The 21335-nt window shown below is 43.9% G+C and overlaps 1 protein-coding gene across 1 annotated transcript in view; it reads left to right on the forward strand.

Moving 5' to 3' along the window:
* The window catches only part of ZFYVE1 (zinc finger FYVE-type containing 1), a 79735-nt gene that overhangs the window by 41775 nt on the left and 16625 nt on the right, over positions 1-21335 (forward strand). The window contains exon 4 of the mRNA XM_037832370.1: positions 2526-2740. Within this exon, the coding sequence (XP_037688298.1) occupies positions 2526-2740 (215 nt within the window). The remainder of the gene's footprint in view (positions 1-2525; positions 2741-21335) is intronic.

The following is a 21335-nucleotide window of genomic DNA, read 5'->3' on the forward strand; positions in this document are numbered from 1 at the left end:
ACACATAATCACCTCAATTGATGCAGAAAAGGCTTTTGACAAAAATCCAGCACCCATTCTTGATAAAAACACTTAGAAAAGTAAGCAAAGAAGGTAACTTCTTTAATATGATAAAGGGCATATATGAAAAACCCGCTGCTAACATTATACTCAATGGTGAATGACTGAAAGCTTTTCCTCTAAGATCAAGAACAAGACGAGGTTGCCCACTGCCACCACTGTTATACAACATTGTACTGGAAGTTCTAACCAGAATAATTAGACAAGAAATAGAAATAAAGGCATCCAAATCAGAAAGGAAGAAGTAAAACTTTCCCCCCTTTTGTGGATGACATGATCCTATATTCAGAAAATCCTGACAAAGCTACTAGAACTAATAAACAAATTCAGCATAGTAGCAGGGTACAAGATCAACATGCAAAAATCAGTAGGGTTTCTATACCCTGGTAATGGATAATCTGAAGAGGAAATGAAGCAAAAAATCCTATTTATAATAGCAACTGAAAGACTCAAATGTCTAGGAATAAATCTAACTAAGGATGTAAAGTACTTGTACAAAGAAAAGTACAAAACATTGCTAAAAGACCTAAACAAATGGAAAGACATTCCATGTTTATGAGTTGTAAGAGTAAATATTGTTAAGATGTTAGTTCCACTCAAAGTGATTTACAGATTCATGCAATCCCAAACAAAATTCCTACAGCCTTCTTTGCAGAAAGGGAAAACCCAGTCATCAAATTTATATGGAAGGGTAAGGGGCACTGAATAGCCAAAACCTTCTTTAAAAAGAACAAAGTTGTAGGACTCACAGTTCCCATTCTTGAAGTTTATTACAAAGTCACAGTAATCAAAAAAGCATGTTACTAGCACAAGTTAGGCATTTAAACCAATGGAATCGAATTGAGGGTTCAGAAATAAACCTTCACGTCTGTGGTCAGCTGATTTTTAACAAGGTGCCAAGTCCACTCAATGGGGAAAGAATAGTCTCTTCAACAAATGGTGTTGGGATGTCCATATGCAAAAGAATGAAGGTGGACCCCTATTTCATACCATATGCAAAAGTCAACTCAAAATGGATCAAAGACCTAAATATAAGAACCAGGACTATAAAACTCCTAGAAGAAAACATAGGGAAGCAATTTGTTAGGCAATAGTTTCTTGGACTTTATACCTGAAGCATAAGCAATGAAAGAAAAAATAGGTAAATTGGACTTCATCAAAATTAAAACTTCTGTGCATCAAGGGACATTGCCATGAAATTAAAATGACAATCTACACATTGGTAGAAAATATTTGGAAACCACATGTCTGAAAAGGGTTTAATATCCAAATATATAAGGAAATCCTACAACGAAACAACAAAAAGACAACCCAATTAAAAATTAGGCAAAAGACATTTCTCCAGAGAAAGTATACAAATGGCTAAAAAGCACTTGAGAAGATCTACATCATTAGCCGTTAGGGAAATGCAAATCAAAACCACAATGAAATATCATTTCACACCCACTAGAATGGCTACTGTTTGAAAAATGGGAAAGCGCAAGTGTTGGTGAGAATGTGTAGAAAGAAGAACACTGTCATTCATTGTTGGCAGGAATGTAAAATGGGCAGCTTCTTTACAAGCCAGTTTGGTGGTTTCTCAGAAATAGAATTACCATATGACCCAGTAAGCCCACTTCTAGGTATATACCCCAAAGAATTGAAAGCTGGGACCCAAACAGGTATTTGTGCACTGATGTACATCGTGTCACTACTCACAATTGCCAAAAGATGGAATCAACCCATATCCATCAACCAATGAAAAGATAAACAAATATGGAATGTAAATATAATGGAATATTATTCAGCCTTAAAAAGGAATGAAGTTCTGATGCACATGATCACATGGATGACCCTTGAAGATATCATGTTGAGTGAAATAAACCAGATACAAAAGGACAAATACTGTATGATTTCACTGATAGGAAATAATTAGAATAAGGAAACTCATCAGGAACTAGAATATAGGTTACTATGGGCTGGGGTGGGGGTAGAGAATGGGGAGTTATTGCTTAAATTGTACATGGTTTCTATTTGGGGTCATGGAAAAGTTTTGGTAATGGGTGGAGGTGATAGTAGCACAACATTGTGAATGTAATTGACACCACTGAGTTATATACTTGAATGTGGTTAAAAGGAGAAATTTGAGGTTGTATGTATATTACTAGAATAAAAGCAAAAATTAAAAAAAAAACCCATATAAATATGCCACACAAATAGGGAACCCTAATATAAACCATGGACTATAGGTAATAGTACAAATATAATAATATTCTGCCATCAGATGTACCACACTAATGCAAGTGTTAATGGAGGGGGAGGGGGATGAGGGTATATGAGAATTCTGTATTTTCTGCATGATTTTTCCGTGAATCGACAACTTCTCTAATAAAAAAAGTACATATTACTTTTATACGAAATATAGGCAACTTTTATTTTTTTTTAAAGTAGGGTCACTGCTCATGTACCTCTTTCTGCTTCAACAGATCACCCCTCAGAGGTGCCGGAGAAGCTCATCCAGGACCGGTTTCGGAAGCTGGGTCGCTTCCCTGAAGCCTTTAGTTCCATTCACTACAAGGGAACGAGAACTTACAACCCTCCCACAGATTTCTCTGGGCTCCGGCGTGCTTTGGAACAGCAATTAGAGAACAACACCACCCGTTCTCCCCGGCACCCGGGGGTCATCTTCAAAGCCCTGAAGGTCAGTTGGCTGCTGCCCCAAGTGCTTCTCATTGGGGTACCAGTAGGTGGTGAGAACACTCAGTTCTCCAGCTTTTCTTGTGCTGGTGATTGGAAATCTGGGCTGGAAAGAGAGAGGTTATAAGAAAAGAAGGCGCATGCCTTCATCTTGCTAGGAGTACTGAGCAGTCTTGAGTGGTTGTTAAAAAGTGATGGCTTCTTTATTGCCCTCCCCCCTGGGTGGGACTTGACTCCCGGGGGTGTGGGTCTCTCTGGCAATGTGGGGCATGGCTCCTGGTGATGGCCCTGGACGCGGCATCATGGGATTGAGGGGGTCTTCTTGACCAAAAGGGGGAAGTGAGGTGAGACAAGGCAGGGTTTCAGTGCCTGAGAGATTTCAGGTAGAGTTGAGAGGTCACTCTGGAGGGCATTCTTATGCACTATATAGATGTCCCTTTTTGGTTTTTGGTGTATTAGAATAGCTGGAGGGAGGTGCTTGAAACTGTTGAGCAGCAGCCTGGTGGCCTTGATTCTTGGGGATGATTGCATGGCTGTGTGGCTTACATGGTGTGGCTGTGTGATTGCAAAGGCCTCATGGTTCGTGCTCCCTTTGTCCAGTGTGTGGATAGATGAGTGGAGGGATGGGCACGGATACTGAATGGAGGGTGAGTGGGATGGGGGGTGGGGGGGATGGAATGTTTTGGGTGTCCTTTTTTACTTTTATTTTTATTTTTATTTTTATTTTGGATTGGGGAAGATGTTTGGGGGTTGATTTTGGTGATGTGATGGTACTGTGAATAGTTAATTGTACACTGTGGATGGTTGTAGGGTGTGTGAATATATCTCAGTAGTACTGTATTGGAAAAAAAAAACAAAACTAATGGTCCTCATGTCAGAAAAAGTTAGGCTTTCAGAAAATAGGAAAAAGCAGTCATTCCTGGATGGTGTTGTCCAGCTCTGGTGAGTTGACCTTGTGTTGAGTCATCTGGATAGTCTTTGTGCTTTTTTTATATCGAGTGAAATTTTTTTATTTTTTTTAAACTTTACTTAAGAAGGAAGCATTTTTTATAACTATAAATGGAAAACTGGTATCACAGGTAGCAAATTAACAAAGTAAAACCCCAAACAGACACAAAATAACAATAATAATTACTGTTTTTTATTATGTACCAGAGTTCTGAGCACTATATATGTATTAGTGCATTTAATCCTCACACCAACTCCATGAATTAAGTACTATTATTATCCTCATTTTGCAGATGAGTTAACTGAGGCACAGAAAGATGAAGTAATTGATTACACACAGTTACTAAGTGACAGTAGGCACAAATTAGGCCATTTCATTCTAGAGTGTATTCTCTCAAGAAATTACATTATTTCTTAGAGACTGTTGCTCATGGAAGGTTCCGAGACTGGGACCTGTTTTTCCTTTATTTTAAAGGGAGTTTGGCAAGTGCTTAGGAGATGATAAAGATGTATGACCTAAGTGAGATTTTTCTCCTTGAAATAATCTGAAATTTTGAAAAAGAATTGAAAAGGGAGTAATTTCTACTGTGGAATTTGATGTTATTCAGCATGTCATGTTAATGTGTCACCTATATTCATGTCCTGTACCACCTAAAATCCATCTTGTATACCACCGGTGACTGTGAGGCCCACCTTTGGGGAAGTTCCTTTCTAAACATTGTATTTTTTGACTCTTAAAATCAGGTAAATTGTTTTTCTTGTGTATTCCAGTAAGGGCATCAATGTACTGTTTCTATAGTACAGTGACATCCTGTCATAAAACACCTTGCTTTCCAGATTCACTTTCCCCTGTCCTGATGGATGGTGCTTCCTTCTTTGTAATATAGAAAGCTGCCACCTGGGTGAGCTTCTAGTCATTCCACCATTACGAGGTTCTATGTATCCTCTTGAGTCCCTCAAGGATTAATATGTTGCCTTCTCTTTATCAAATAACATTTCTTAGGCCTGGCAGGTACTTAGGTGGGTGGAGATCACTGTATCGGGTATTAGCACCCCCTCCTACAGTGGTCAGAGGTTCTATTATCACAGCCATCAGGTGAGAAATCACTGGTACACGGGCAGTGCAGGGAAATGGAATAGGATACTTGAAAAGTATAACCTGGGATAGTACTGATTATTGAAAATTGCCATTTTAGAATTGGTGATAGTCTCAATAAAATTCTGATGTCTTTTCACACATGAATTGGCTAAAGCATCCCCCTGGGTCCAGTAATGCTGGGAAAAGATGTTTTCCCAAATGAAATTTAAAAGTTGTTATCATTATGGGAATAAGAATTCTAATTTTAGGACAATTTTCTCAATGATCAGTTTATATTGCATTTGTCTAAATTCATATCCTTCTTGTTTCCATAAGGAATACATGCTAAGTATAGAAAATGTGGATACCATAGTAGAATATGATGATGAAAGACCATCTATAATCGTGCCACCTAGGGTTAACCACTGTTGATATTTTAATGTATATCCTTATAGTATGTGCTCTTTGCATTAATAAAATAGATATATAGCTTATCATCATATTATAGCAATAAATTTGTAATCATTTTCCCTTGCAGCATCATTAAATACTTCATTATTAAAGGGTCTTTACAAATAGTTCTGATGGCTGCAAAATATTTCATTGTAAATGTACCAAAATAAAAATTGTTGGACAAGAGATTGTTTATAAATTTTCCCTGTTATAAATAACATCACAACTAAATATCATAAAAGCTTTCCATATTTGGAATTACTTTTCTAGGTTATAGTCCCTTGAAGTAGGATTACTTTAATTCTGCAATTTGGGTATGACTGTATAAATACAGCAAGCATCTATCACATTCCCGGCATTTCACATAGTTGGATATATAATTCTGTGTAAGCATTTTTGGTGTCTTTTAGCTAAATTGCCCATTTTTAGTTTTTCAAGGTATTTCCTTTCACATAATATTCTTATCTTTAATATGTACTTCTTTAATTTACCATTCTTCATCATGAATTCATGAGATTGAGCCCCCTGAGAATACTGCCTCCTTTTTGCTGTTTGCTTTCTGTATCCCTTTGTTTCACCATGTTTCAGACCCTGCAGGCCAAGGGAATGGAGCAGGGCCTCTGGGGCAGTAGTAGGTGGGTATCCTGGGGGAAGGACGGGGAAGTGTTCAGCAATAGAGACAGCAAAGTGGGGGCTAGGGATGAGGATGCCCAGTGGGATAGGGGCTAGAGACTTGGGACTGGAAGGGATGGGAAGGAAGGGATAGGAGAAGGGGGTTGGCGTGAAGCTAGGCAGGTCCTATTACACAGAAGCAAACTTCAAAAATATGCTAATTTGCTTAATAAATCATTGAATGTAAGAGGTTTGTAGTGGGGCAAAATGTAACAATTAGTGAATCAGGGTAAATTGTATATGGGAATTCTTTTTTTTTTTTAATATTCATTTTATTGAGATATATTCACATACCATGCAGTCATACAAAACAAATCGTACATTCAGTTGTTCACAGTACTATTACATAGTTGTATGTTCATCACTAAAATCAATCCCTTACACCTTCATTACCATACACACAAAAATAACAAGAAGAATAATTAAAGTGAAAAAGAGCAATTAAACTAAAAAAGAACACTGGGTGCCTTTGTTTGTTTGTTCGTTTGTTTCCTTCCCCCATTTTTCTACTCATCCATCCGTAAACTAGACAAAGGGGAGTGTGGTCCTTATGGGTTTATATGGGAATTCTTTGTACTATTTTTGCAACTTTTCTGTAAGTTTGAAATTATATCAAACTGAAAAGTTACAATAAAAGGTTTTTGTTTTTTTTTTCTAGTTCATGAAAGAACTTTCTTATATTTATACTGTTAATCATGAATATTGTCCACCACATGATTCACTGTGTTATACATTCCCATGTTTTAACCTCCAGCCTTCCTTCTGGTGACATACATGACTCTAAACTTCCCCACATTCACACACCATTCAGCACTGTTAATTATTCTCAAAATAATGTGCTACCGTCACCTGTGTCCATTTCAAGGTTTGAGTTTAAAGCTTGGGCTCTGGAGTCAGGCAGGCTTGTATTGGAATCCCAGTTCTGCCACTTACAAGCTCCTTAATTTAGGGAAATTTATTTGTTAGTTTGTTCATTCATTCAAAAAATAAATGAGTGCACCAATGTGCCAGATAGAGTTTGAGGTGCTGGGATTATTGGGGTGAACAAAATAGACAAAAATCTCTGTCCTTATAGTACTTCCTCTTCAAACCTCATTCCTAAATGAGTAGGGGTAATAATAGAATCTTCCGAATGAGATATGGGAGGGGGTGGGGGGTAAATGAAAACATAATCAAGAAATAAAGTACAGTAAATAAAGTTCAATAAATGTTAGCTATTGTCAATAATATTAAGAAAAAACTATGAAAAAGGATTAAATTTGAATCATGCATGAAATATCATACATTTGATGATTTCATATTTCTAATTAGAATTTGAGTTAAAGTATGTGCTTAGATATATTGGCTAATGTCCTTGTAAAGTGGAAGATAATTCCTAAGTAATGCAGCATTCTCGAAAGAGGCCCGAACCATACTGTGGTATGTGAAGGGTTGCAACTCTGATCAATATGAACTATAAGGTGAATGGGCCAGTGGCTGGATTTTAGCAGTTCCTTAGCTAGTTCTTCTGGAAGCTAACCCAGTTTAGGGTTTAAATAAGAACATCAGGGAAACTGAGTCCTGTAAGCAATAATTAGTGCTTAGGGATTTTACACTCAGGAGTCTGTCTTGGATCTGCCACCCCAGGCCAGTTTGTTAGGTACTTTTGAGAAAAAGTGTATTCTTATGAAGTGATATGATTCATGAAGTTTCCTTTGATTAAAATGAGCCTGGTCAGCTGGGGTTCTGGTGATTCATGGTAATGGGTATCCCCAGAGTTTCACCTGGATCCAATATTTTCTCCAAGGTGGGAATGGGTGGGTTGTTATGCTGTTCTGAGTTGTGGAACCTGCTACTTCTGTACATGTTAAGGAGTAATCTGTTTAAGCATGTGGCTTGGGCTCCTCCCAAGGAATTGTGGGGTTCTTGCAACTTACCCAAATCCTTGAAAAAAGTGTTTTTGCTTTTTCTTTGGTTTTTGTTTCGTTTTTAACTCCTTCAAATTAGGAGTTAATCTTCTGATGTTCACTGTTATAAAAGGACACCTTTAAAGTTTGCATTAGGCAGATTGACCAAGTAGAGTTTTATTGCCGTTGAAATAGAGCTCTAATAGTTCTTTATACTTCATAGCAGTGTATAATATAATGGCTGTCTGTTAGCAACTTATTTTTCATTTTATGTTATTTGCGTGTATTTTAAGCTTTTTAGTCTGCAATACTTTCAAATTTACAAGAAAGTTGCAAAAATAATACAAAACCCATACAGAGAACTCCAACATACCCACCTACCCCCAGATACCCAGATCTATAAATTTTAACATTTTGCCACATTTGCTATGTCATTCTATCTATACTTCCATCTTTCTACTGATCCATCTTTCTACCTGCCTATCTGTTGATCCATTTTCTAAACATTTGATAGTGTGTTGTATATATCATGCTTCTTGACGACATAGTATTTCCACATACATTTCCTAAGAAAAAAGATATTCACTTATGTAACCACCTTAAAGTGTAGTTAACAAGTTAAAGAAATTTAACTTTGATATAAAGCTTACATTCCATATTCCAATTGTTTTCGTATGTTTTCAAAACATCTTTTTGGGCCTCTTCTCCATTATTAGATCCAGTCTGAGATCACATATTGCATTTAATTGTCATTGTCTCTTTAGTTGCTCATTCTTTTTTTCAATTGTAGGCGTATATATACAACATTAAGTTTCCCATCTCAACCACTTCCAAGCATACCATTCAGTGGGATTACTTGTATTTACACCATTGCAGTACCCTCACAGCCTTCCATTACTGTAACTTTGCGATCTACCCAAACAGAAACCCTGTGTCCACTATGTATTAATTCCCCGTTTCCCTTGCCTTCCCACCCCTGGCAATCTGTACTTTACTTTTCCTCTTTATGAGCTTGCATGTTCTCCAGTGTTTTCTTTGTAGTCACTATGGGGCTTAAATTTAACATTCTAAATCTAAAACTCTCTTATTTGTTTAGATATCAACTTAACTTCCATGTCTACACAAACTATGTTCCTTCATTCCTCGATCTGCCCACTTTTATGTACTTCTTGTCACAAATTGCATGTTTATACATTGAGTCCAAAACGACTGATTTATGCATTTGCTTTTTAGTTTTTGTAAAAAATAGAAAGAATTATAAATTAAAAAAATACAATGTACTAGCATTTTTATTTACTGATGTCATTACCCTCAACAAAGTTCTTTATTTCTTCCCAATCTATCGTCTAATACCCTTTCCTTTCAACCTGCAGAACTCTCTTTAGCCTCTCTTGTAGGGCCATTCTAGTGGTGATGAAGTTGCTTAGGTTTTCTTTATCTGGGAATTCTTCCTCTCTCCCTCATTTTTCCCCCCAGAGATGACAACTGTATTTATTTATACTAATGCTACTTCAATACATACAGACATATAATGAGATAAAAGCTTACGCATTTCATTTAGCCCTTGTAAACTATAAAACTCCAATAAAATGACAAACTAGGAGTGAGAAGCCTACAAAACTACTATGATTTAGATTAATCATGTAATTAAATGCATGGTTAATTTAATGTGAGGTATGATGATGTTTTGCTGAAACAGAATAGCAGCTATAGCCTCCTGTCTAGTGACTGTCTTGCGCAAGTTTGGGATTTGGGAGGATTGTACCCGCCCCTGCCTGGGGTGACCAGAATGGCCTGCAGGATGTTTCTCTTTCAGATATACTATGAAAGCATTATCCCCGTGTCATTTGGCTTTCAGCCGATAAAAACTATTATGCCTTGAAGCCGCCTCTGCTCCTTGGTGACAGTTCAAGTGGTTGGTATCCATGATTCTTGTCACAATGTCTCAACTTCAAAAATATCTCAGGATATTAAGGGCTTTGGTGAAAATGGCTTTCAATTGCAAATCTCCCCTGTAAAAGAGAAGTTTTGCCTTTACAGTGGGTCAGAGTCACAAGAGCATGTGAGCAGATATGGGGTGACTGGGCATTTCGGCATTAGCACACGTCAGCACAAGTCACACAGGAATTGTGTGGTTAGAGCGCAGTCAGCAGGCTGACTAGACTAATTGCCATGGACATAAAAATACAAACCCAAAAACCAGGTGTAGAGAGCTTGGGGTTTCTAAGGGGTCTGTAGCATGGTTGTGTTTCTGGCTGCTGGTGTGGGAGGGCAAGAGCAGAGACGGGGAGGTGAGCTAGGAGATCTTTGCAGTTACAGAGAAGGGGTGAGGCTCCTGTGGGAGCAGGTGGCAGCCAGGGCACAGGAGTGGTGGTAGTGAGGAGGGACATGTATGAGGTTGCATCTACAAGACTTGAGGCTCAGTTAGAAAAGGGAGAGGAGAGTGAGCACCTGGGAGGGGAAGGAGGGCAGGTTGGTAGGTGGTGCTAGCCACCATGCTGGGAGTATGTTGGGGAATGCAGAGTTTGTTTCATGACGCACCAGTCAGGCTGTCCATCTAGCAGGTGGCAACAGGGGGCTAGGGGCTGGGCTAAGGAAAGCCAGAGAAGGGGAGTGTGTAGGGAGAGAAGGGGCAGCTGATGGGCACTGGGAAAGGAAGGAGAAAAGTTCACAGAGAGAAGGGTCAAGGGAAGCATCAGGTGCCCTAAAGGTGGAACAAGATAGGACAGAAGGTATACCATGGCCTTGGTAGTGACTTCAGTGTGATATGGGGGTGGGGTGGTCTTATGGGTGCTGGGGAGGAAGATACAGCAAGATGAGTGAGGAGAGCAAACAGAAACTAGAATGGAGAGGAGGGCCCATCACGACCCCTCACCCTGATGGGAGAGTCTGAAGGGGCTGACAGTCCTGTGATTGGTAGGACACATTTGGGGTGGGGAGACCAGAGAGCAGGACTGGCCATGGTGAGGAGGGGCACTTTGTTCCGTAAAGCAAAAGGGAAGGAAGTGAGGGAGGGTATGATGCTGGGAAATTTGTAGGGCAAGAAGACAAGGGAATCTCCCCTTGCTATAGGACACCCTTGGCCAAATTCGCCTTACAGGCCTCATGTCCTGTGGAAAGCACACACGCTTGAACTTTTCTGGGCTCTTACCTATTGCTTTCAAGTAAACCCCATGATTTATGTGCACCTTTTTCAGAAATGTAAATTTTATGTGATTGCAAAGAGAAAGGAGCATGGATTTGTCATTGTTGCTATGAGAAATCTTGTCCCAAAACTGTAGCAGCTTGCTGCTCAGGGTGGAGTGCTGAAGAGAGAAGGGCACAACTAAACAGGTCCAAAGGTCACAGTTCTGACCAGCCATCTCTACCTACCCTGTCACCGGAGAGGTGAGAAAAAAATCGAGAACACCTTCTGCCTTGCAAGCAGCAGTTCCCATCAGTGGCAGGAACTGTGCATTTACCCTTGCCCAAAGCGGTCGCAGATCTGTTTAGACGGATGAGGGTTACGAGCACATCTCAGGAGCATGCTGGGCTGGTGTTTGGAGAAGACATAAAGGGACAACAGAAGAACCTTTTGATCTCCGGCTGAAATTTCATGGCTTTATTTTTAAAGTATCCTGAAGCAAGCTGCCACAGATTTTGGCAAGCATTTACTATATTCCTAATAGCCCCTTTCAGGTGGTGGGAGTCACTAAGGGGGAGAGGGGAGAGCTGAGCTCTAACCCAGGTCACACTTGAGAGCCCACAAGCTCTGCTGCTCTCGGTACACACTTCCTTGGGTACTTCCAGGCTTGCTTGTTCCGGTGTCTGGTGGGCACTTGTTAAGAAAAATACATTTATTATGGAAAATATAGAAAACAGAACAGAACAGTTAATCACCCAGAAAATAACCATCATTGAATACTTGCTGTGCATTTTTCACTTTTACTGCCAGTATAAGCACTAGTGCTTTCTGTACGTTTGTGTATATATTACATACTTTTTCTCTCTGTTTGACATTGCGGAAATTCTTTGCTTCCCAAAGGCAGTTTTTTACCCCATGTGCAGCTGCAGCCCCGAAGCCCAGCGCACTGCCCAGGATGGGGATGCCTTTGGAAACCTGCCTGGGGGACTGGTGGGACACATGGGTCCCAAGGGCAGTTCCTAGTACAGGTCACCCCAGGCTACCATGCTCTCAAGCCCTGCCCTGGTGTCACCAGCTGCCAAGGGCTCTCCCCTTCTGGGTGCTAGGACAGGGCAGCATGTGAAGAGGACCACTGGGCACAGGCTGTGAGCCAGGTGTCTCTCATCCACCCCCATTTTTGAGTCTTGGGCCTTACCTCCACAGGCATTGTAGGTGAGGACCAGGCTTAAGGCACACGTGAGCCATTGGGAGGCTGAGAGGGCCAGGTCTGATTCTGAGCACTTCACCCTGCAAATGGGAGCCACTCTCCCAGAGAAGTCCTTGAAGTTTAGTGCTGGACATGGGGAAAAGCAGAGAATGAATGATTTGGGGCCACTTGCTGAATTGGAGAAGGAGCCAGTTCTCCAGTGTTCGCTCTCGGGAATGAAAGAGTTTGGGTACAATAATTGTGCATTGTCAAAATCCATATAGGATCACTCAGTGTGATGGAAGGTCTGTGTTTCCTTCTGGGTGTGAGACACATGCAGGGAGACGTAAGGTGAGTGCCAGAATGTCCAGCATTTCCTCATTTCAGTAGTTCACACCATGAACATTATGGGAATGCTAGAACCTCTGAAATCTGTTTTCGTTCAGAGAATATGAATTCTCGAGCCTCTCCTGTTTATCGATGGGATGTGTTATCTGAAAGACTGATTTTGATATAAAATAGTAACACATAGAACTAACTCTGAGCTGAGGTTTGTAAAGGTGGTTGCTGCTATGGGGCGAGGGGTGCAGTATGTCAGACTGCACCCTGTCATGGGGCTGCAGAGCAACTGGCTCGGCTCCTCTGCTGCACTGTGAAACCTGTGGTGCACTGGTTCACATATGTGGTGTTCCCCACCAGACTTTTAGGATCCACAGGGTAGGGCCATGTCTCTTGTGCCGGTTTGAATGTATTATGTCCCCCAAAACGCCATTATCTTTGATGTAATCTTGTGTGAGCAGACGTATCAGTGTTGATTAGATTGAAATTCTTTTGAGTGTTTCCATGGAGATGCGACCCACCCAACCATGGGTGATGACTCTGATTGGATAGTTTCCATGGAGCTTTGACCCTGCCCATTCAGCGTGGGCCTTGATTAGTTTACTAGAGCACTATATAAGCTCAGACAGAAGGAGTGAGCTTGCTACAGCCAAGAGGGACACTTTGAAGAATGCACAGGAGCTGAGAGAGGAACTGCAGTTTACAGAGACATTTTGGAGATGGTCTTTGAAAGCAGGCTTTTGCTGTGGAGAAGCTAAGAGAGGACAAATGCTCCAGGAGCAACTGAGAGTGACATTTTGGAGAGAAGCTGCAGCGTAGAGAGGAATGTCCTGGGAGAAAGCCATTTTGAAACCAGAATTTGGAGCCGATGCCAGCCATGTGCCTTCCCAGCTAACAGAGGTTTTCCCGATGCCATTGGCCATCCTCCAGTGAAGGTACCCGATTGTTGATGACTTACCTTGGACGCTTTATAGCCTTAAGACTGTAACTGTGTAACCAAATAAACCCCCTTTATAAAAGCTGATCCATTTCTGGTATTTTGCGAAAAGGCAGCATTAGGAAACTAGAACATCTCTCATCACTGCTCTAGCCCCAGCTCCTGCACAGCACCTGGCATTGGTAAACATCTGAGAAAGGCGTGAAAAGGCTGAGAGGTGGGGCCCCATAGCCTACCAGGGACACAACCTTGGCTAAGATCTCAGCAATCCAGGTCACATCTGCACAGGATGGCATCCCACAGTGGCTTTCCCAAGGTCATGGTGAAGAGCGTGGCTCTATGATGCTCTTGGAGGCAGGCAGGTCCCAAAGCTGGTGCAAGCTGCCACAATTCCCTGAGTGGAACTGTTATTAAATCTAGCCACCTTACTCACAATTATAAGCTGCAAGGAATACCTGAAATGGGCTGTATTGGGACTTTTGAGAATATTATTTGAAATGAAGGAATCATCAATAGGAATGGAGAATTCTTTGAAATATGGAGGTTTCCACTGTAAAGGCATTTTCTTCAATAGGATACACCTTGGTTGCAGGAAAAATGCTTATTTTTAAATTACAGGATGCAGCTCCATTGCCACTTCTGTTATCTGAAAGATTGATTTTGATATAAAATAGTAAACTGTAGAATCACAGGAATGTCAACACTTACAAAAGCCACCGTTTGTGGACTGTCCAAGAGCCAGTCACTATTGGACTACAATGAACTGTGTTCTCAGTAAACCCTCACAACCATCACTGCTCCTTCTGCATGCCTCAGAGAGACTGAGCTGGTCAAGGGCAGGTGATGGACCTGGAAGATAACAGATCAGGTCTCCCAGCTCCAAGGTCAGGGTGTGTCTTGTTCCATCACCCAATCTGACCTGGTAGTCAAGCCCAGATTGAGGCCTTCTAAGGAAACCTGACAAACCATCCACTCTGCCCATTGTGGGGGTGGTAGAATGATACAGTGTTTGTAGAAGTGTGGGCTCTGGAGTTCAAATCCTAGCTCTCCGATTGCTCCTCTGTGACTTCTGTCCAGTTCCTGAACCTCTCTGAGCTTGTTTCCTTGCCTGTAGAATACTAGTGGTAACAATTGCTAACTTTTACAGAGTCCTTCCATGTACCAGACACTGTTGCCACACTTTCTCCTTATTAACTCATTTATTGGAGCGACAGAATCCCTTTTAAAAGGATGATTGTGAAGAGTAAAAATATGTGGACAATGCTTGAAACCCTGCCTGGCACAAAGTAAGCAATCATTAAAAACCAGCATTTATTTGCCCACCTGTCTGGCCACTGCTCAGACCTGACAGTGGTGGGCACATGGAAGGCGCTCTAAAGCTCAGTGGAGAGAATAGAAGTGCAGACTGCACAAATGTCCTCAGTCTCCCTCAGGAAGAGGAGCCAGGCTCGTCACGGAGCTCTAGAGGTGGACCTGTGTGGATCCCATTCCACTGTGGCCATGTCTCCAGCCCCATTCTTGAGACTGCGGGCCTTCTCCTCTGTGACAAAATCAGCCACCGGGTTCAGCTTGCAGATCCTAAAAGCTCCCACCAGGTGGGACATTGTAGTGTCCTCCTTATGCATGTTCTTCTAGATTTTCAGAAATATCAGAGTATTTCTCATCTATAGCATTGATTTTGGTGTCAGGAACTTTAAGCTGACAAACTAGTCTTCTCCAGTCTTTCCCTATATTATCACATACGATGTCAAATGCTGCACACAGAACTTCCCTCCTCAGGTGCAACCCGGGCTGCAGCACCCACTTTGAAGTCATCCAGGCACCACTGCAGGTCGTGTTGTGCAGGGAGGTGAGCAGCTCACATAGTAGCCTGTTGTGCTGCAGGTCCAGCTCTTTCTGCTCAAGAAGACTTCGAGGCCACTCTGCATGTGCTCCAGCTTCTTCTTGCTCACGAGCCAATGGAACAGGAACTTGAGCTCAGCTCACTGCTCGCCAGGCAGGCCGACACCGAATTCAGTACACCAGGAACAGGGCCATGGCAGCAGTGACCTGCAGGTGGTCGCATCAGGGGCTCTGCTGGCCTGTAATCCCTCATCAGGCCTCGGGCTCCGCCTGTACTCCCCATACTCTGGAACAAGCATCCTAGGTCTGCCTCTGAAAGTGCTCCTCTCCCATTTTTGAAAGACAGTTTTGCCAGATACAGAATTCTTGTGTGGCAATTTTTTTGCTTCCAGCACTTTAAATATATCATCCCAGTGCCTTCTTGCATCCATGGTTTCTGATGAGAAATCAGAATTTAATCTTGTTGCAACTCCCTTATGAGTGCCACATTGCTTCTGTCTTGCAAATTTCAGAATTCTCTCTTTATCTTTGGCATTTGACAGTTTGATTCTAATATGGCACAGCATTGGTCCATTTGGGTTTGTTTATCCTGTTACGTGTTTGTTAACCATGTTGGATGTGTACAATTCAGATCTCCTGTTAAATTTAGGAAGTTTTCAGACATTATTTCTTTGAATATTCTCTTTGCCCCTTTCTTCTCCTTCTGGAATTGCCACCAATTATATATTGGTACACTTGATAGTGTCCCATAGGTTCTTCAGGCTCTGTTCACTTTTCTTTTTTCTTTCCTCTTTCTGCTCCTTAGATGATTTCAGTTGTCTTATCTTCAAGTTCACTGATTCTTCTGCCAGCTCCAATCTACTGTTGAGCCCCTCTAAGGAATTTTAAATTTCTGTTACTGTGGTCTTCAGCTCTGTTTGGTTTATTTTCATTATTTCTAGCTCTCTATTGATATTCCCTTTGTGTTCATCTATTGTTTTCTTGATTTCATTTAGTTCTTTGTCCATGTTTTCCTTTAGCTTTTTTAGCATATTTAGTACCATTTTAAAAGTCCATCTGGTTCTCCTCATTGATGGTTTCTAATGGTTTAATTTTCTCCTTTGCCTGGACCATCACTTTCTGTTTCTTTGTACGTTTTGTAATCTTTTGTTGAAACCTGGACACTTTGATATTTTAAACTGTTATTGCTGGGATTTTGACTCTGAGGCATCTGTTCTTTAATCTTAAATCCAGCTAGTTTTATGACAGAGGTTTGCTTGAGTGCTTGGAGATCACAAAAGTAAATAAAAGGGAAAAAAGAAAACACCCTTCCTAGTTTGCACACTGACCTATTTGAGTGCTTTCCTTCAGAGCTTTTCCATACAATGAGTTTAGAGAATAGCTTGAGACCAAATTGTAGGTCCCTCTCTGGTCCTTTCTGTGCATGTTTCTTGTCTTGGGCATGTGCATGTGGCCCTAGGAACTCCCCCGTTTACATGGATACAAATGTCACAAATGTCCCCTCTTTCCTAGGAAACAGTTTCCTAATGGTTTCAAGCACTGCACTGTATGTCCTATACTCATCAGTCCCTTACCCCAGGCAGCATGGCTTGGCTACTTTCCTACAGCATTCTGTATGAGAGCTCTATGAGCTGCCTTCAACCTGATGGAACGTGAGCTTGCGACAGATGTCCTGGTTCTGTCCCTCAGGCTGCCACCAGACAGGTTGGGCCAGACATATATACTCCTGGTATGTGCAAGAAGGTTACTCTGCTCCTCTGGAACCAGGAACAGGGGTTTGCACTGGAAGTGTGGGCTGGCTCTGTTCTGAGCTGGTGAGGGGAATGGAGAAGGGCCAGCTGGATGCCACGAGATCCTATGACTTTTAAGATGCCTTTTTCTTGATTCAGCACTCACTCTGTTACTGCAATCCTTTAATTGTTTTTCTGGAACTTTTCCAAAGATGTTTCTGCCAGTTTTTGTGGGTTGTTTAGAGATTCTGGGGGGTGATAGAGCCCAGAAGCTTCTCACTCCATCCTCTTGGTTGGGGTGGGATCTGGATGTATAATTTTTTAATTGTGGGAACTTATGTACAATCTAAACTTTCCTTTCTCAAGTACTCTCAAGCATACCATCCAGTGTGATTAATTACGGTTGGACTTTCTCATCACCATCATTACCAGAACTTTTCATTTTCCATTACCCCAAATAGAAACCCTATATCCTGCGGGTAGCTGAGCTTGTACCTCGGCTTGCCAGGCCTGGGCCAGGGGACCTGATATCACCCCCTGGGGAGGGTAGTAGGTACGGGCGTTAGTGCCCTCTGCAGCCCCCCCGAGCCTGAGGAGCGAGGTCAGGGCAGCTCCCTTTTCCTCACCCAAAATGTCACGGGCAGGGGAGGCTTGCCGGAGGAAACCGCCTTTCTCCCAACCGCCCTTTCCTCACTTCCTTATCTTGCCCACACACTCCCTTGTGCCAAGGCCACTCCTGCCACCGCCAGCGCGCATGCACCGTGGCCAGAACAACCCCCGCCCGCTGCAACGGCTCCTGCGTCCTCTCAGAACCAATCCTAGCCCCTCTTCCTTCAGTATTGCCATTTAAGGCTACTTCACCTCTTCTCCAGCCCTACCCTTCTTACCAGCCTATATAACCTGTGATCACCCCTGAATAAACTCTCTTTGGCGCATACTCCTACTGGATGAAGAGTGTCTTGTCCTTATCGCCGCCCTCCACACCTTGCACGCCTCCCGCCGAGGACCCGGCCAAGTCCTCCGCCTCCCCCTCGCCTCCGGGAAAGAGCCCCCGCCGCCGGTACCCTTTAAGCAGCCCCGAGAGCTGAGGGCTCAGCTACCGGCCGCCTCTCCCCCCAGAAGCAGTAACCCCGACCGCAACTGGTGCCCCGTGTGAGGAGCGTCTCCACACAACAGTTCGGCAGGTCGCCCGCTCGCCCGGACGCCTCTCCAGCTTCCCGTTTCCTCGCCTGCAAGGACCCTGCCTCATCCGCAAAATTGTCCAGCTTGTAAGGAAACAAACGGATGCCATTTTTTCCTCGTTCGTGCAAATCCAGTATCAGCGACTCGCCACCTCTGACGCCCCCCACTCCAAGATGACAGCCAACCCTCCGCGACCTCAACGCCACCGGTCAACCCGCCGACCGCGAGGCCCTTCTCAATCACCTGAACATCGCTCTCGCCTCGAGTTCCAGCTTCTCTGAGCCCCTGAACTTTAAACCCCTCACCTTCGCCCAGCCCGCTGCAGCGAAGCCATTGTCAAGCGCCCGGGCACCACACCAACACTGAGCTCCAGCCTCACCGAGCCACCGTCAACCCCTTTTTCCCTTCCCTGACCTCCCCCTTCCCTCACCCTTAGCGGGCCTCTCCGGTAAAGCCTCTTCCTCTAATTAGAAAAGAAAGGGGAATTGCGGGTAGCTGAGCTTGTACCTCGGCTTGCCAGGCCTGGGCCAGGGGACCTGATATCACCCCCTGGGGAGGGTAGTAGGTACGGGCGTTAGTGCCCTCTGCAGCCCCCCCGAGCCTGAGGAGCGAGGTCAGGGCAGCTCCCTTTTCCTCACCCAAAATGTCACGGGCAGGGGAGGCTTGCCGGAGGAAACCGCCTTTCTCCCAACCGCCCTTTCCTCACTTCCTTATCTTGCCCACACACTCCCTTGTGCCAAGGCCACTCCTGCCACCGCCAGCGCGCATGCACCGTGGCCAGAACAACCCCCGCCCGCTGCAACGGCTCCTGCGTCCTCTCAGAACCAATCCTAGCCCCTCTTCCTTCAGTATTGCCATTTAAGGCTACTTCACCTCTTCTCCAGCCCTACCCTTCTTACCAGCCTATATAACCTGTGATCACCCCTGAATAAACTCTCTTTGGCGCATACTCCTACTGGATGAAGAGTGTCTTGTCCTTATCGCCGCCCTCCACACCTTGCACGCCTCCCGCCGAGGACCCGGCCAAGTCCTCCGCCTCCCCCTCGCCTCCGGGAAAGAGCCCCCGCCGCCGGTACCCTTTAAGCAGCCCCGAGAGCTGAGGGCTCAGCTACCGGCCGCCTCTCCCCCCAGAAGCAGTAACCCCGACCGCAACTGGTGCCCCGTGTGAGGAGCGTCTCCACACAACAGTTCGGCAGGTCGCCCGCTCGCCCGGACGCCTCTCCAGCTTCCCGTTTCCTCGCCTGCAAGGACCCTGCCTCATCCGCAAAATTGTCCAGCTTGTAAGGAAACAAACGGATGCCATTTTTTCCTCGTTCGTGCAAATCCAGTATCAGCGACTCGCCACCTCTGACGCCCCCCACTCCAAGATGACAGCCAACCCTCCGCGACCTCAACGCCACCGGTCAACCCGCCGACCGCGAGGCCCTTCTCAATCACCTGAACATCGCTCTCGCCTCGAGTTCCAGCTTCTCTGAGCCCCTGAACTTTAAACCCCTCACCTTCGCCCAGCCCGCTGCAGCGAAGCCATTGTCAAGCGCCCGGGCACCACACCAACACTGAGCTCCAGCCTCACCGAGCCACCGTCAACCCCTTTTTCCCTTCCCTGACCTCCCCCTTCCCTCACCCTTAGCGGGCCTCTCCGGTAAAGCCTCTTCCTCTAATTAGAAAAGAAAGGGGAATTGCGGGTAGCTGAGCTTGTACCTCGGCTTGCCAGGCCTGGGCCAGGGGACCTGATATCACCCCCTGGGGAGGGTAGTAGGTACGGGCGTTAGTGCCCTCTGCAGCCCCCCCGAGCCTGAGGAGCGAGGTCAGGGCAGCTCCCTTTTCCTCACCCAAAATGTCACGGGCAGGGGAGGCTTGCCGGAGGAAACCGCCTTTCTCCCAACCGCCCTTTCCTCACTTCCTTATCTTGCCCACACACTCCCTTGTGCCAAGGCCACTCCTGCCACCGCCAGCGCGCATGCACCGTGGCCAGAACAACCCCCGCCCGCTGCAACGGCTCCTGCGTCCTCTCAGAACCAATCCTAGCCCCTCTTCCTTCAGTATTGCCATTTAAGGCTACTTCACCTCTTCTCCAGCCCTACCCTTCTTACCAGCCTATATAACCTGTGATCACCCCTGAATAAACTCTCTTTGGCGCATACTCCTACTGGATGAAGAGTGTCTTGTCCTTATCGCCGCCCTCCACACCTTGCACGCCTCCCGCCGAGGACCCGGCCAAGTCCTCCGCCTCCCCCTCGCCTCCGGGAAAGAGCCCCCGCCGCCGGTACCCTTTAAGCAGCCCCGAGAGCTGAGGGCTCAGCTACCGGCCGCCTCTCCCCCCAGAAGCAGTAACCCCGACCGCAATATCCATTATACATTAACTCTCCATCTCCCAGCGTCTCTACTCTATTTTCTATCTCTATGAGTTTGCTTATTCTACCTATTTTTTATAAGTGGTATCATACAAATCTGTCCCTTTGTGTCTGACATATCACTCAGTATGAGTGATAGTATCAGAACTTCATTCCTTTTTAAGGCTGAGTAATATTCCATTGTAGGCATATACTATATTTTGTTTATCCATTCATCTGCTGGTGGACATTTGGATTGCTTCTACCTTTTGTAAATATTGTTGCTATGAACATTGGTGTATAAAATCTGAGTCCCTGCTTTCAATTTTGGGAGTATATGCATAGAAGTGGGATTGCCGGGTCATATGGTAGTTCTCTGTTTAACTTTTTGAGGACCTGCCAAACTGGTTTCCATTTTACATACTCACCAACAATTTATGAGGGTTCCTATTTCTTCACATCGTTGTCAGCACTTATTAATTTTCCTTTTTTTAATAGTAGCCTTTCTAGTGGGTGTGAGGTGGTATCTCGCTTTGATTTGCATTTTCCTAATGGCTAACGATGTTGATGGGTGGGTCATTTTTGACATGTACTACTTCTAGCCTTGTTTTTTTCTATGTCTTTTTTCTAAAAATTTTTTTAATTAGAGAAGTTGTAGGTTTACAGAAAAATCATGCAGAAAACACAGAGTTCCCATATACTACCCCATTATTAACACTTTGCATTTGTGTGGTATCTTTTGATAAAAAATATAACTGTACTATTAACGGTAGTTCATAGTTTCTATTATAGTTCGTTGTGTTGTACAGTCCTGTTTTTTTTAATTTTTATTCTAGTAAAATATATGCAACCTAAAATTTCCCCTTTTAACCACATTCTAGTATATAAT

The sequence above is a fragment of the Choloepus didactylus genome, chromosome 4, assembly GCF_015220235.1.
Source record: "Choloepus didactylus isolate mChoDid1 chromosome 4, mChoDid1.pri, whole genome shotgun sequence".
NCBI lineage: Eukaryota > Metazoa > Chordata > Mammalia > Pilosa > Megalonychidae > Choloepus > Choloepus didactylus.